Here is a 16905-nt window from a genome sequence, read left to right as displayed (position 1 = left end):
TGGCTTAAACAGGAACCTCCAACAACTGAGGATTGGATTAACATACTGAAAGAGAATATGACAGAATATGTCAAACCTGTTATATCTGAATTTTTGTAAACCTTGCTATCATTTAGTTTGATGTTTTGATTTGATATATGATGTCAATGATTGTTGGTACTCAGGCTACCCCGCCACTCCCATTTAAACTCTGGTTGGTTTTGCTTTGCCTTTCTTAGTTTTGTTTTTTCTGTCAAGGAAAAAAGTGTGGAAACAGAGAGTGTAAAAATGAGAACGAAATCAATATAATTATATCATTGTATAATGTGCTTTCTCAATAAAAATGTTACTATAAAAAAGTTAATCAAAATGAATGTTTTACTTTCCAGACAACAATGTTCTTCTTGGACTGATTTAAGGAACTGCTTTATTTTATATATCTTTATGTTGCCTTTTGTTGTGAACTGGTTCAGTCTATAGATGGGCCTCCAACCATAAAGGACTGAACCAAAGGCAAAAAGGAGGCTGGCAAGAGAAATATTAAATTCCTATATGAACTAAATTAATCCCATGTCAGTTTTAACAGAAAGAGTCCAATGAAGCCTGAGAATCAAGGCTGGGCTGAAAAACAGCATCAGGCTTAGTTTGAGGATCAGCATCAGAGCTGGTTTGAGGGAAAACATCAATTTCAGTCAAAGCAGAGCGAATCTCAATTTCCATTATTTTAACCATTTGGATACAGAGATGGAAAACGGAGCTACAACTCACAAAAACATTCTTTTGAACAGCAATAAAGTTGCTCAATAAAAGGATTGTATAAAAAAAACTCCTCCAAACTATACTCATGTTTGATAAAAAATTGAGAAAACTAATGTAGGGGAAAAGAAGACACAAAAACACTACTGAACACAATCCACAAACAAGCACCAGCCAAACATGTAGGGAAATCTACCTAGAACTCTTTAATTTGAATTACAAAGTGTGATGGCCCTGCTGTGCGGTCCTGTGTGTGAGCTGTGTGGCAGGTAAACTGTTTGTCAATTAGGTCCTTGATTGTGGGAGGTGCTTCTAATTACATGGCCACCTGGACAGTATACTAAGGAGCACTGTTCCATTTATGAGTGTGGCTGGCCGATGCAGGACCAGGCGCAGACGAGATCTGGACTCGGAGGCGGCGCTGGCACAGCTGACATCTTGTGGGAGCTGAGACCTGTGGGGCCAAACCGGATCCATGACTGGGGAAGGACCAGACTGAGGGAGCACTGAACTGTCACGTCTTGGGCTTCCGCCTATTGCACCCCTAGACAATTGGTTGTTTTTAATAAATGCCTCTGAAGGGCTTAAAAATGTTGCTGGTTGCTGTGTCCTCAATATTTTTTGTTGCGGCCGTTCGAGCCGGGCCGTAACACAAAGTTCCAAAAAAGCCCCACTAAGCTGGCACTAAAGGTTACTAAACACATTGAAAACACACTTTCAGAAGTCACCACAATTAAAATTGCATTCATAAATATCACACCATTGAATGGCCCTACAAATGTTTTTAAAAACAATTTTGGAATAGGATGGGCCACCAATATGTTACAATCCTTATGTCATCACACAGAACTCACACAATACAAAGTCCAGATCAGATGATGTTTTTAACAGAGAGGTTTCATTAAACCCAATCCGGACACAAAGTCATACTGGTAATCTTGGCAAAATAAAAGAGTGGGAGAATGAACAAATAAGGCAGCAGTTGGCTGTCAGATTTGGGCTGCTGTGGCGCTCATACTGATTCCAATACATCTTTTATATTTATCTCTCGTTAATTTCAAATAAATTCTTACTCTTTCAGTTGGCATATTTAAATTTAAATTAAAAATCAGCTTATTGATCCCAAAAGGAAATTAAATCTTCTTTCAAGTGATGATTCAAGTTTTTTAAAGGGCTATTTTAGATGATGATGGCTGTTAGCTTAAAATAGCTCTTTTGGTCTGTATAACAATGAATTTTTCAAAGCATCTAACTGTATGGTGTGTATTACAGGGTCTTTCTGCACAAAGTTTCCATGTTCTTCCTGTGCATGTGTGGGTTCTCTCTGGGTACTCTGGCTTCCTTCCAAAGTCCAAAAACATGACTGTCAGGTTAATTGGTCATTCTAGGTGTGAGTGTGTGTGCATGGTTGTTTGTCCTGTTTGTCTCCGTGTTGCCCTGCAACAGACTGACGACCTGTCCAGCGTGTACTTCACTGCCTCTCGCCCAGAATGTTAGCTGGTGATAGGCACCAGCACCTCCTGAACCCACTAGGGACAAGGGTGTAAGAAAATGGATGGCTATATATATAAATATAAGATATATTTCTTTGAATATAGAAGATTATTTAAACATGTTGCTCATCCACTCCCTTACACTGAAACATTCAAGTTTCAGTGACAACATTTATGAGTACGGCTGAGGATGAGGAACACGATACTACTTCCACACTACAGGTGGCACTCTTCTCAGCGACGCTGCGGGGTGAAGTGCTTCTCCCCCTGCCCACCGAAGCCTCTTCCGGGACCCATGCTGAGAGCAAATCTTTATTTTCTCTCAGCAACGTCTCTTCAATACCAATAATATCTGCTTTAAGATGTTATTTATCAGAAAATTTTAACTTTCTGTCCATCATCCATTTCTGTAAATCGGCATCTTGTAATTTCTAACCTCTCTCTAACCTCTTGGTTCCACATGGAGCTATATTTGGCCCATGCTGCTCTGACTACCATGTCATTGTGGTTCCAGTAGACAGGTTGGTTTCCAAGGTTCATTCAGCAACATGTGAAAGATCCCTACAGTTTAAATGGGCGGTCATTTGCAAAGTTACACAAACATAACAGCAATGACTTGAGTTATTTAACTTGTCATAAGAGACCAAAAGGGATTCAAAATGTTATCCATTAGTTTATAAATGCCATGGTTGTAAGCTAAATATTTAATCATCAAACTAAATATTTAACATCATATAAAATGACTAAAGACATTTCTTCCTCCTCTAACAGACCTTCTCTGCTGTAGCAAGTTCCTCCATACCAGAGAGCTTCCAGTTTTGTAGATAATAAAAATAAACATTAGTCACAAGTCTAACAACTGCTGGGAGGAAGGATCTGTTTGTACTTAGGATGCAGCAATCCATCAAGTTTTCAGAGTTATCAGTTGAAACCCAATGCCCACCATTCTAAATACCTTTCATCTTGGTTCTTTCAAGATGAGAGGTATTTTGCAATGTTGCAGTGAAAACCAGCAACATTTATATGTTGCGACTTAGCATGGTTAGCCATGTCTCAGTCAGACATCAATTATTATTATCATAATTATTATTGAAATAAAATGTACATCATTTTTGACAGCAGATAACAGACACAAATCTGGTCTCACTATGACTGAGAAAGTTGTAAAGATTCTAGGTTGCAGTTTGGACTCTTCAGTCCAGCAGAGAGAAGCTTCACTCCTGAATCCTGCAGGTTGTTGTTGCTCAGGTCCAGTTCTCTGAGACTGGAGGACTGGGAGCTGAGAACTAAGGACGGTGATTCAAACCCTGTCTCTGAGAGATTACAGTAACTAACTCTGAAGAGACAGTGAGAAAGCTCTGTTATTAAAGAATTCCTAGAAAATTATTTTGATTTCCAGTAAATTATGTTCTTTTTTGAAAGATTGAAGGAACTGGCATTAAAACTTTAGAATTCAACACTAAAACTGAATTCATCCAGTCTAAAAAGATAAGAGGAGTTTTGCTTCTTTAATAATGTACAATGATGATGATTTTGTTATGGTGATGATGCTACATATTAATAGACATTCTCCCCAATATACCCCTGTGGGTGACATCTGGGAGACAATGTGCCAATAAATAAGCTACAACAGCATGAATCAATATTTAGCACATCATTAGACATTTTCACTTGGTTAACAATATATGCAATAACAATCTGTGTCCTTACAGAGCTTTGTTGGAGGCTTTAACCACTGGCAGCAGCCTCAGAAGAACCTCCTCTGAAGCAGAGTATTTCTTCAGGTCAAACACATCCAGATCTTTTCCTGATGACAGTAAGATGAAACCCAGAGCTGACCACTGAGCAGGAGATAGTTTATCTGTGGAGAGACTTCCTGAACTCAGAGACTGTTGGATCTCCTCCACTAGAGAACGATCATTCAGTTCATTCAGACAGTGGAACAGATTGATGCTTTTCTCTGCAGACACATTCTCACTGATCATCTTCTTGATGTATTGAACTGTTTCCTGATTGGGCTGTGAGCTACTTCCTGTCTGTGTCAGCAGACCATGTAAGAGTCTCTTATTGGTCTGCAGTGAAAGTCCCAGGAGGAAGCGAAGGAACAAATCTAGGTGTCCATTTGGACTCTGTAAGGCCTGGTCAACAGTGCTTTGATGGAGAGATTTTTGTTTAGAGCCTCTAAATGAAAGGTTCTGGGATGTTTGTGTTTCTTCCATTAGGTTGACTCCAGAGTTGATGAAGGTCAGATGAACATGAAGAGCAGCCAGAAACTCCTGAACACTCAGATGGATGAAGCAGAACACCTCGTCCTGGTACAGCCCTCTTTCCTCTTTAAAGATCTGTGTGAACATTCCTGAGAACACTGAGGCTGCTCTGATATCGATGCCACACTCTGTCAGGTCTGATTCATAGAAAATTAAGTTTCCCTTCTGCAGCTGATCAAAAGCCAGTTTTCCCAGAGCCTTGATCATCTTCCTGCTCTCTGGACTCCAGTGTGGATTTGTTTCAGCTCCTCCATCATACTTGACCTTCTTCACTTTGGTCTGAACCACCAGGAAGTGGATGTACATCTCAGTCAGGGTGCTGGGCAGCTTTCCTCCCTCTCTGGTCTCCAACACATCCTCCAGAACTGTAGCAGTGATCCAGCAGAAGACTGGGATGTGGCACATGATGTGGAGGCTTCGTGATGTCCTTATGTGGGAGATGATCCTGCTGGCCTGCTCCTCATCTCTGAATCTCTTCCTGAAGTACTCCTCCTTCTGTGGGTCATTGAACCCTCTGACCTCTGTCACCATGCCAACACACTGAGGAGGGATCTGATTGGCTGCTGCAGGTCGTGTGGTTATCCAGAGGAGAGCAGAGGGAAGCAGTTTCCCCCTGATGAGGTTTGTCAGCAGAACATCCACTGAGGTGGACTCTGTAGCATCAGTCAGGATCTCCTTGTTGTGGAAGTCCAGAGGAAGTCGACTCTCATCCAGGCCATCAAAGATGAACAGAACCTGGAAGTGTTCAAAGCTGCAGATTTCTTTGGTTTCGGTAAAGAAGTGATGAACAAGTTCCACCAAGCTGAACTTTTTCTCTTTCAGCACATTCAGTTCTCTGAAAGTGAATGGAAATATAAACTGGATGTTCTGGTGGGCTTTGTCTTCAGCCCAGTCCAGAGTGAACTTCTGTGTTAAGACTGTTTTCCCAATGCCAGCAACTCCCTTTGTCATCACTGTTCTGATTGGTTGTTCTCTTCCAGGTGGGCCTTTAAAGATGTCTTCATGTCTGATTGTTGTTTCTTCTCTGTATGGTTTCCTGGATGCTGTTTCAATCTGTCTGACCTCATGTTCATCATTGACCTCTCCAGTCCCTCCCTCTGTGATGTAGAGCTCTGTGTAGATCTGATTCAGAAGGGTTGGTCTTCCTGCTTTAGCAATTCCCTCAAACACAGACTGGAACTTCTTCTTCAGACCAGATTTAAGTTGTTGTTGACAAACTGCAGCAATACGTTCTAAAACAAGACAAAAAGTAAAATAAAGAACTAAATAAAATCATATTCTGAAGATGTTTTGCATAAATGTGATTTCGTCTCTTCAGACATCAGTAAATTTCTGATTTATCCATCAGTTCAAATCTTTGCAGAAATCCTCTTACTGCTCTGAAGACAGTCAGCCAGCTCCTCCTGCTTCATCCTCTTCAGGAAGTTCAGTGTGATCTTCATCATTGCCTCTCTGTTGCTCCTCCTCTGCTCTTCATCCTCACCTCCCAACACCTCATCATCCTCTCTCTGACTCTCTGAGCATTCTGTGTTATCTGGAATCAGAAATGTCTGGATTTTCTTCAGCTCATTCTTCACATAGGTGACAATGTTGTCCTCCAACAGCTGGAACAGAAAAAATAAATACAGGAATCATCAGACTGAAATTATGAAGCCCAACGCCAGATAGATGTTGCTCAGACCGACAGTCCTCTGGTCTACAAAGTGTAGCATGGAGATGATTGTGAACAGAACCCATGGAAAATTTGTTCATGTACAGACCAAAAATATGGAATCCAGCTGTGTTTGATGCTGCTGGACAGATGGACCACTGTGAACCTCTGAGCTCTGCTGGTCCACTCTGTGGAGGAATTAGGAACAATGAGGAAGTCCAGAAATATTCATCCAGCAGTATTCACAGAGAAAATCACCAAGAGTTTCACATTAAAATCCTTAAACCATAAAAAAGAACATCACATGAACACAATAAAAAGAAGTTAGAAAGAGGAAGATGAACTACAAGGAAGAAGACCAGTAACACCAGAATCACCCAGTAGACATTTTTAAAAGTTGGTGCTGAACTTCGACTTCATTCCACACTGTCAGCAGATTTGATGCTGGTGGAGACAGTGTCACAGAGCTTGGGGACAGTGGAAGTGAAGACTCTGTCTAGGGGTGTGGCGATACAATAATCTCACCATACGATACGATATACAATATTCCGATTACAATACAATATGTTTCACAATATTTGGCAAACGATACAATTCGATACTATTTGATGCACTTTTTCAATTTTCTGAAAGATTTTACAAGGACAGAGTGATTTTAGTGGCATTGTGTGTTCATAGACTTGGATTTAATTAACTGAAAACTGATTAAAAGCACCAACTACACAATAGCTGACTCTGATTGGACAGAGTCTAACAGTCCACAGCTGGACAAAATGAATCACAGATGCAGAGAGAAAATTTGTTTCTGTCATTTAATTAATTTTGACTTGACATGAAACTCAAAGTTTCAACAGTGATCCAGCCTCTGTAGTCTCTCAATATGCAAATGATTGCACTTATGTTTTTCTTTTGGACGTACTGTGGCTGCATTTTGGAGTAAAAAATGTCTTTTGGACTCTAAGGAAAAGGCCTTTCTGCCTCGGTTCCTGGAGTTAGCCGTCGCTGTAAGCCAGGGGTCTCAAACTTGCGGCCCGCAGGCCAACTGCGGCCCTTGGGATGATAGTTTGTGGCCCCCGCCTCAATATGAAAGTTTAATGTTAGTGCAGCCCACGAGTTTGATATAATTGGCACTTTTCAGTGTTGTGTGTGGAGCAGAACGAACTTACCAATCACGGTGGAGTATATTGCTCTCAGGGGCGGGACATCGGCCAGGCCTATTTGCATTTTCTATTTGTCATTATTTGCATGCGGTACATGCGCAATTTCCACGGCCGCTCCCGCTTCACATGCTTCAGCATCCAGTCTAGACCCGGAAGTTGCTGATCAGTGTAACGTAATTAAGGTTAGGCGCTGTAACGCTTGGGTTATGTTTAAGGGAGGAGAGGAGGCGGCAGATTCGTCAGGATGGTCAAAAACTCACCACACTGGTACTGGGAATTCCACAGTGTTGTCCTTTAATAAATCACCAACCTTACAAAGCCAGGTTGAACGGCTGCTATATTATCAGACATGAAAATTGAGCAGCGTCCAAACAACCCGTAACATTACTAAAAAGTTAGGGAGCCAACATGTCCGTCTAGCACGTTTCTCCCACGCTCTCTACAGAGAAGCCGTGGCGCATACTTCTGACATCATTAGCAATACTAGAGTATCTTAAAGAGACACTACACAATTACGGCTGTTACAGCGCCTGACTACGGCCAAATATGGTAATAGGCAATCAGAAAGGTTCGGCTGAGGAGACCGTGTGTGTGAATGCGGCCCAGCCTCACCCACACTCTACCTCCAGCGGCCCCCGGGTAAACTGAGTTTGAGACCCCTGCTGTAAGCTGTTAACTACTAGCTGCTGGGGGGGTGGCTCCGTCTCACCTCGTAGTGATCAACTCCTTACAGCTGTGCAGCACCACCATTCCCCTGCTTGAACCTCTGAGTAGCTGCTTCTCAGACTGCCAGGATCTCATCGTACTCTCAGTCTCTGATACTCTTTGTCAGTTGCTAATAAGAATGATCAATCTGCCTTTATCACCATTTGCCGCTGCAAATGTTGTAAAATGTTTATCACTATATGTAAAGGTCATTATTATATATGTGGTTATGTTTATTCAGTTAAAAATGTTAACTATGAAAAACATAACTCACCTCCAAATCATAGTGCAGCAAGTAGAGCGGCTGCTCCCACCGCCTTTTATCAACACCTTTTCTTTGTGTTTTATCTTTTATCGTAGAGTCCACAAACTATCACTATTGATTCTACATCATCATCCGTGTTTGCTTATTCTAAATTCACGTATGGTATGTTGGGGGTTTTACTGGATTTCCTTCAGGAATCCAGATGTTCATGAGTGGAATGGGTTCATGTGTGGCGTGTTGCTCCTGCCATGTGGCTGGACACATGAACTGGCTGAACCTGTTGTACTTGAATTGCCTCGTGTCATGTGTAGTCACAGAGATTTGTAAAATCGGCCAACAATTTTGTGCCATGTGAACCAGACTTAAGACTCAGAAGGTCTACTCCTGTCCTCTCAACCACTGCCCTAATTCTCTCTGACTCTGGTAGCTATAACATTTACATATCCCTTCAAAATAAGATACAGATGTGCCACAAAAATGAACATTTTATTTTCATGAAAATTTTAACTTATGATAAAGACTAATGGGAGCCCTAAGCTTGTTTCTCTGCAACGAAACGGTCCCATCTGGGAGTGATGAGAGACAATGACACCTGAAGTGTTGCTTATGCACAGGGTGCTGGGTCTCTATGTGGCGAAACAGTTTGAAGGCTTCATGAGTGGGCTTGGAATGTGGGAATAACCTCATTCTCCTCTCTCTTTGCGGGGGCCTTTTCCTCTTCGCAAAGAAACTTTCCAAAGACATCTGATCTTTTTTCCTCATTTTGCTGCATGTGGGCTCTGTTGGCGCGCAAGATGCAACCGAAAGAATCCGGTTAAAGGGTTTTCAAAATAAAAGATCCTCCAGACTCAAATAATACATAAAATGGAAATATTTATTTTTTTCTTGTGCGGCCCAGTACCAATTGGTCCACGGACTGATACTTGGGGACCACTGACTTAACATATCAATACTCGCAGATGAAAAATTGATACCTTCTGAGGGTGGAAGTTTTTAAAATAAATTTTGTATTATCGATATACAGTAATTATACAGCCAGCTAGCTCTGTCCACACAGGTCTTCAGGACAGTGTGGGACATCCATCAGGTTCTGATGACTAGATCTGAGGTGATGTGGATATGAAGGAGGTCTGAGATATGTGGGTGTGTGTCCATGAGGGATTCTCTATAACTGGATGTTATAGTGAAGATATTAAAATGGATCCTGTAGATCCCTGGAATCCAGTTAGCTCACATTATATCTTTCCACACAGAGACAATCAGAAGGTAAAGGTCCATGAAGTGGTGTCTGGATGTGAGCAGTGAACCAGATGATAAATTAGTTGTAAAGATTTAATGTTCCTGCTGATCCCACTAAGAACCAAAAGAACCTCTGATGGTCCACATCAGGTCAGTTTGGTTGAGTTCCAGTAGATCTCACCAACCACATCATGAAGCTTTCCTTCCCTGCTGATCTGGTTTCACAATGCACAAAGGAATCAAGTCCTGATAGACCAGACTGGCCTTACCAGGTATTTCACAGTGTGTTGTGGAAATGTGTCCACCGTTAGTCTGACATGGAGCTAGGAAACAGCAGATCATCATCGTCAACACCCAGACATGAAGATGTTTTCATTAGGACAGAGCAGCTGATTTCTGTAGATAATGTATCAAACCTCTCTCTGGAAATATAACTGAAAACATCTGAAACTTACTGGAAGAAAAGTGGATATTTGTTCTTGGTTCCTAAAGAAAATGTAGTTTCTTATTTCCAGAATCTCAGACATCAGACTGAGGAGACTGACTAAAATATCCCAACATCATTCCTTGAAATGAAATTGGGAATATATTAGTTTACGATGCAATAACAAAGCTGTTCAAATAGAATATTCACTGTGTGCATAATTATTATGCAAGTTGTAGATTTAAGGATTAATTTTATTGTTGAACAACTACTCTCGGTCAATGCAAAATGTTAACTTCTCAAACTTGAATATCTAAGAAAGTAAATGGGACATTTTTGGTTTTCTTAGGACAATATCTATGTGTGCATGATTATTGGGAAATTATTAGTGTGCAGCTTTTTTATGAAACTCAATTAAAACTGAAAATGTTACCATCTGACTTGTTTATTGTCAAACAAGTTTTTTGTTAATGATCAACTTTTTGTGCAGCAGCAGCCATAGCCTCAAAGATACTGTTCATAGATGTGAACTGTTTTCCTTCACAGTAAATCTACTAATGGTGTTTGGATCTGGTTCTTTCATCTTTAAGGCTTTTGCTGGCTAGCCACATAGTGGAGTACTTTGATACATGCCATGGAGCATTGTCCTACAAATTATGATCTTCTTGAAAGATGCAGGCTTTTTCCTTTTTCTTCTAAAAACTGGCAGTAGGTTTGGGAGTTGATTTTTAGTCCCATCTTCAACTCGAAAAGGTCTAACTAGCTAATTTTAATATTACCTGCAACAGCAGCAGATGTTGAAACAAGCCTAAGTTTGCCAGTCAGGTGACAGGACTTGTCTGATATTATGTAAGTGCAAAACAAATTATCACTATTTAACCATTTTGCTTAATACTTTTTAACGTGAAGTATAAAATATTTTTTCTAGAATTACATGATTTTTTAAAAAATATTTGAGCACACAAGAAGACTCCTTAGCATAAATGAAAAGGTATTGTAGAAAAGCTTTGTCATGTTGAGCTTAAATGAATTCAGCTTTGATATCAAAGAATAGTAAAATGTTTGAGAAAAAATTAAAACAAAACTTCTGTCTTTGCCCATCATAGAGCAATGAGCAGCTATTGGCTGGTTGGATGGTCAGCACTGAAAGCCATGTCATCTTTGAGGCAGTCCAGCCAACATTTGAGACAAGACCTTTGGCAGTGTTTGCTACTTTCTGTCATGTGGTGCAGTGGTGAGGCAGAGGCATCAGACCCAGGTTGAGATGAACAAGATAGTTTTTTTAATGAAAATCAAAGTCCCAAGACCAGGCAGCACAAAGCAGCGCAGGGCAGATGCTCACAACGGGTGACACAGGCAAACTTGACAAACACGACGCGACGAGGACCTGACAAAACACAGAGACACAGGTGAGACTAAATACACAGGAGGTAATTAGGGAACAAGAAACACCTGGGAGTAATCAAAGGGAGACAGGACAACACGGAGACTCAGAGACACAGGAAACTCAAAATAAACACAGAAAAACACGGAACATGACACTTTCTACACATTCAACCTAAAAAATCAAGATGAAGCAGGAAAGAATTTGGAGCTTATTCAATGGTAAAACTATTCATATGATTTTATTTTGAAAACACTTTACAATGAATAAAATAAAATAGAAAAGTTTTAGGAGCTACAAAGCAAGTTATAGTTAACAGTTGACTGATATGGTGAAGTGTTATCTTCATATATTTAAAAACGGAGTAATCCACATTAGGTAAAAAACTTTTTCTAATACATTGTGTCGTTACACAATAGTCAGCCCTGCCCTCAACTTTACTTTCATCTAAGGACTGACTATTGACCAGCTCTCCGTCCAAAGGGTCCGGAAAATCTCTAAGCCGTCGAGTATTACCCTAAACAAGGCTGGTAGAGATAATCTATCTAAGCTGGTGTCGAAGGAGACTCAACTAGCCTTTAACTACCTATAATCCAAGAGTTATGGCCTTTTTCAGTTAAGAGGCAATCAGCTGAGTAGCCCTCACAGCTGTATAACCTCAATAACCACTCCTGTTAACGGTAGCTCCCCTTCTAAATGCAACGTGCGCTTGTTACAGACTAGTCAATTTTTAGTGGCTCGGCATGAGCCCCAAGGTCATTATTTTATCAACACTAAAGGAATTTCTGAAGCCACCACATTTCTAAAATCATGCACATGGATTTTACATTAACTGGGAGAACTATAAAATGACAAATGACTCAATTAATTTCAATGTCCACAATCTTCGATCTAATTTTAATGTATCTTTATTAAGCAAGTGTTTAGCAAGGATAAATGACAAATAGATTAATTACCAATGATTACAAAATAAAAGTAAAAATCAATTTGAATACAATCACCTAAATAATTTCCTAACTTCTTTCCCTAACTTGTGTCACTTGAATTACTAAAAGAGGCTTTGGGAGGCAGTTCAACTCATACCCAGGTGGAAAATGATCTCAGCAACAGAAGGTTCCAATGTCCTTGGTCAGAGTCTTTGTCTTTATACAGCAAAATCCTCTTTGAAATAGAAGCAAAGCAGAACTGGCTGTTGTCTTTCGAACACATCAGATCTTCATCACTCAGTGACCTTTGTCTTTTCTTCAAGTCTGTTGCAGCAACTTTGAGATCCTTGGGTTGAGGCAGAGTAAAGCAGTCAAATCAGGAACCAGGGCTGAGGGTCGAGGGGTCTTGTCCTTTTTGGCGGTGCGAAGTCTCAACATCCCCATGGCTCCAGGGTGCGGTATTCTGCTGGTCTTCAGTCTGCGTCATCTTGTTAACTCGTCTTCAGCACCGCGGACTAAGAACCTCTATTCTTGGTTCTCTTGGCCTTATATACCTTATCAGCCCACGCCTCCACAAGGTGTACGTGGCCTCTCAGGCATGCAACTATCTCATCGGACAGTCCCAGCTATCCCCACATATGGTCAACACTCTGCTTCACTCTCGTGCTTGCCCCGTGACTCTCTTGGTTTCAGATCCTTGTTTAGAACACAGCTCTGTGGCAAAAGCCTGGACATGTTCAGACTTGCCTTTTCCCTTGCCTCTGTATCTAACACATTGTTTGATTCTTTCAATTACAGTTTTATATGAGGTGTATGATCATCACGAACACTAAATCAGTATACATAACATTTTTAATGCATTATTTTCTTCATTACTTCTTAATTCATTTTAATTTAATCTTATTACTGAATCAGTTTTCAACTTTAATCATCAATAAATCAAGGACACAAAATCACCAGTTTTATAATCATCATTAATACACATAAGTACATAAGTAAATTCAAATTACCGTATTTTCCGCACTATAAGGCGCACCTAAAAGCCTTCAATTTTCTCAAAAGCCGAGAGTGCGCCTTATAATCCGATGCGCCTTATATATGGACCAATATTGAGCCACAACTGGTCTCGCAACTACGGTAAGCAGCCGCCGACTTCATTTTCCCCCGTAGAAGAAGAAGCGCGCGGTGCACGCTGGGTTTTGTGTAAAGACCCCAAAATGGCTCCTATTAAGAGATATGCTTACGACGCAGAGTTTAAGCTCAAGGCGATCAGTGACGCAGTAGAACACGGGAACAGAGCAGCAGCGAGAGAATTTAACATGAACGAATCAATGGTGCGGAAGTGGATATATATTGTGATTGCACTAACGTTTGATTCACCGTAACAGTATCAGACTGTTTTTTACGTGTTTATTGAATCAAGGAAAAGTTCCCCTCCACTATATGTTATACCTTGCTGTTGTTAAAAGATAAACTGTCACAAAAATACCACGTCACTAACTTTACCTCGGGGAAAATAATAAAACAGCTGTTTATTCATTTTGGGAATGAATGGAGATGTCAGAACTCTGGTTTGTAATCCATTAAAAAAGTTTGACTGACCTATCTGACTATTATGTTGACATTCCCTTTAGCGCAGTTCCATCTAATGGATGCATAACATAACCCCAGCCTCTACTGTAGCGTCTATTCTATGCGCCTTATAATGCAGTGCGCCTTATAGTTGGAAAATACAGTACCTTGTTTTATAATCATCAATAAATCAAAATACAAGATTCACTTATTTCTCTCAGGCTTACTTGATCTGTTTTCTGCATTGGTCTGGAGTGATCTCACCTAATTTCGCCAATTTTCACAACAATTGACCTGCTGCCTTCAAATTGCCAGTTTTCCAAAAACTAAGACTGTGTAATATTAATACTTTTTCCCAGAGCTTACTGATAAAGTTCATGGTGTGGTGAAACTAAGCCTACAGTAAAATACTAGCAGCTACAGATGCCAGTAATTTACTCTTTATTTAGTTTCACCATTGTATTTACTATAACAGTAACTTAATTTAAAATTTTATTACAGTGTTATGTCAGGATCTGTGTTTTTCCGTGTTTAGTTAGAGTTTTTTGTGTCCTTGAGTCTCTTCGTTGTCCTGTCCTCCCCTTGATTGTTCCCAGGTGTGTCTCGTTCTGTGATTACCCTCCCGTGTATTTAACTCCACCTGTGTTCCTTGTTCCTCGTCGGGTCCTCGTCAATGTCAACGTCAATGTTAGCTTCTTTGTCGTCAGTGTGTCCTTGTGCCTGCTGCTTGTTGCTGGACTCTTTCGACATTAAATCATCATTTATTTCATCATTCCTGGGTCCGCTGCCTCTGCCTCACCACCTCACCCGCACCACTTCATGACAGAAGGACCCGACCATACCGAACGGTGAGGCTGCTATCATGGACCCAGCAGGAGTGGGGTTACCGCCTAAAGGGCAGAGCGGCCCGTGGCGGAGGTCCGGCAGGGAGGACAGGGAGCTGGCGGAGGCTCTTGCCGACCTGCAGCGGGAGCTTTTCCGGGGAACAAGGCTGGTGTTAGCACCCCCCGGATATGGCCCCCGTCGATTCCTTCGTCCGGGAAGCCAGCGACGTGAGCCGCCGGTGGAGCCGGCCCCTCGTCGCCTTCCGGAGCTGTCACCTCCGCTGTCTGCCCGGAGACAGCGATGTGAGCCGCCGGTGAACCCGGCCCCTCGTCGCTTTCCGGAGCCGCCACCTCCACGGTCAGCCCGGAGACAGCGACGTGAGCCGCCGGCAGACCCGGCCCCTCGTCGCTTTCCGGAGCCGCCACCTCCACGGTCAGCCCGGAGACAGCGACGTGAGCCGCCGGCAGACCCGGCCCCTCGTCGCTTTCCGGAGCTGCCACCTCCACGGTCAGCCCGGAGACAGCGACGTGAGCCGCCGGCAGACCCGGCCCCTCGTCGCTTTCCGGAGCCGCCACCTCCACGGTCAGCCCGGAGACAGCGACGTGAGCCGTCGGCAGACCCGGCCCCTCGTCGCTTTCCGGAGCCGCCACCTCCACGGTCAGCCCGGAGACAGCGACGTGAGCTGCCGGCAGACCCGGCCCCTCGTCGCTTTCCGGAGCCGCCACCTCCACGGTCAGCCCGGAGACAGTGACGTGAGCCGCCGGTGGACCCGGCCCCTCGTCGCCTTCCGGAGCTGTCACCCCCGCAGCCGGTTCCAAGGCTTCGCTGCGGCTCGCCCCCGCGGCCGGTTCCAAGGCTTCGCTGCGGCTCGCCCCCGCGGCCGGTTCCAAGGCTTCGCTGCGGCTTGCCTCCGCCGCCGGTTCCAAGGCTTCGCTGCGGCTCGCCTCCGCGGCCGGTTCCAAGGCTTCGCTGCGGCTCGCCTCCGCGGCCGGTTCCAAGGCTTCGCTGCGGCTCGCCTACGCGGCCGGTTCCAAGGCTTTGCTCCGGCGCACCCGAGGCCGAGTCAGCCGGTGTTCCAGCCAGAACACCCGAGGCCGAGTCAGCCGGCGTTCCAGCCGGCGCACCCGAGGCCGAGTCAGCCGGCGTTCCAGCCGGCGTTCCTTCCGAGACTCCCAGTGTTCCTTCCGAGACTCCCAGTGTTCCTTCCGAGACCCAGACCCCCAGCGCTCCGACTCAGACTCCCTGTGTTCCTCCAGAGACTCCCTGTGTTCCTACCGAGACCCAGACCCTCTACGTTCCTTCCGAGACCCCGACTCCCGACACCCTCTACGTTCCTTCCGAGACCCCGACTCCCGAGACCCTCTACGTTCCCTCCGAGACCCTCTGCGTTCCTCCTGAGACCCTGACCTTCTGCGTTCCTCCTGAGACCCTGACCTCCAGCGTTCCTCCTGAGACCCTGACCTCCAGCGTTCCACCCGAGACCGAGACCCCCTGCGTTCCACCCGAGACCCTGACCCCCTGCATTCCGACTCTGACCCTCTGCGTTCCACCTGAGACCCTGACCCTCTGCGTTCCACCCGAGACCCTGAGCCCCTGTGCTCCGACCGAGACCCCCTGTGCTCCGACCGAGACCCCCAGCGTTCCGACCGAGACTCCCAGCGTTCCACCAGAGACCCTGCATCGGGGGGCTCGTCGTCGCCGTCTGTGGGCGGCCCCTGGGGCTCATCATCGCCACCTCCAGGGCCGCGGACGGCCGCTGGACCGCCTCCTGGGGTCCCGCCTCCGGGGTTCCCGCCTCCAGTGCGGCGGACGGCCGCCGGACCGCCTCCGTGGTTCCCGCCTCCAGCGCCGCGGACGGCCGCCGGACCGCCTCCGTGGTTCCCGCCTCCAGCGCCGCGGACGGCCGCCGGACCGCCTCTGTGGTTCCCGCCTCCAGCGCCGCGGACGGCCGCCGGACCGCCTCTGTGGTTCCCGCCTCCAGCGCCGCGGACGGCCGCCGGACCGCCTCTGTGGTTCCCGCCTCCAGCGCCGCGGACGGCCGCCGGACCGCCTCTGTGGTTCCCGCCTCCAACGCCGCGGACGGCCGCCGGACCGCCTCCGTGGTTCCCGCCTCTGGGGTTCCCGCCTCCAGCGCCGCGGTCGACCGCCGGACCACCTCCGTGGTTCCCGCCTCCTTTGCCTCCGCCCACCCTGTGGGTAGTTTTTTGTTTGTTTTTGGACTCTTGGCCCTCCCTGTGTTTCCGCCCACAACGGTGGGTT

At 44.6% G+C, this 16905-nt stretch overlaps 1 protein-coding gene across 1 annotated transcript in view; it reads right to left on the bottom strand.

Annotated features, from left to right (window-relative positions):
* Window positions 1-16905, bottom strand: part of LOC111609424 (NLR family CARD domain-containing protein 3-like) — a 50198-nt gene that overhangs the window by 17091 nt on the left and 16202 nt on the right. The window contains exons 3-5 of the mRNA XM_023337878.1: window positions 6256-6334; window positions 5871-6099; window positions 3939-5727 (exon numbers count right to left, since the gene is read on the bottom strand). Of these exons, the coding sequence (XP_023193646.1) occupies window positions 3939-5727; window positions 5871-6099; window positions 6256-6334 (2097 nt within the window). The remainder of the gene's footprint in view (window positions 1-3938; window positions 5728-5870; window positions 6100-6255; window positions 6335-16905) is intronic.

Source organism: Xiphophorus maculatus, chromosome 8 (genome assembly GCF_002775205.1).
Source record: "Xiphophorus maculatus strain JP 163 A chromosome 8, X_maculatus-5.0-male, whole genome shotgun sequence".
NCBI lineage: Eukaryota > Metazoa > Chordata > Actinopteri > Cyprinodontiformes > Poeciliidae > Xiphophorus > Xiphophorus maculatus.
Note: the sequence above shows the minus strand (reverse complement) of the source record. Positions and strands in the feature narration are given on the sequence as shown.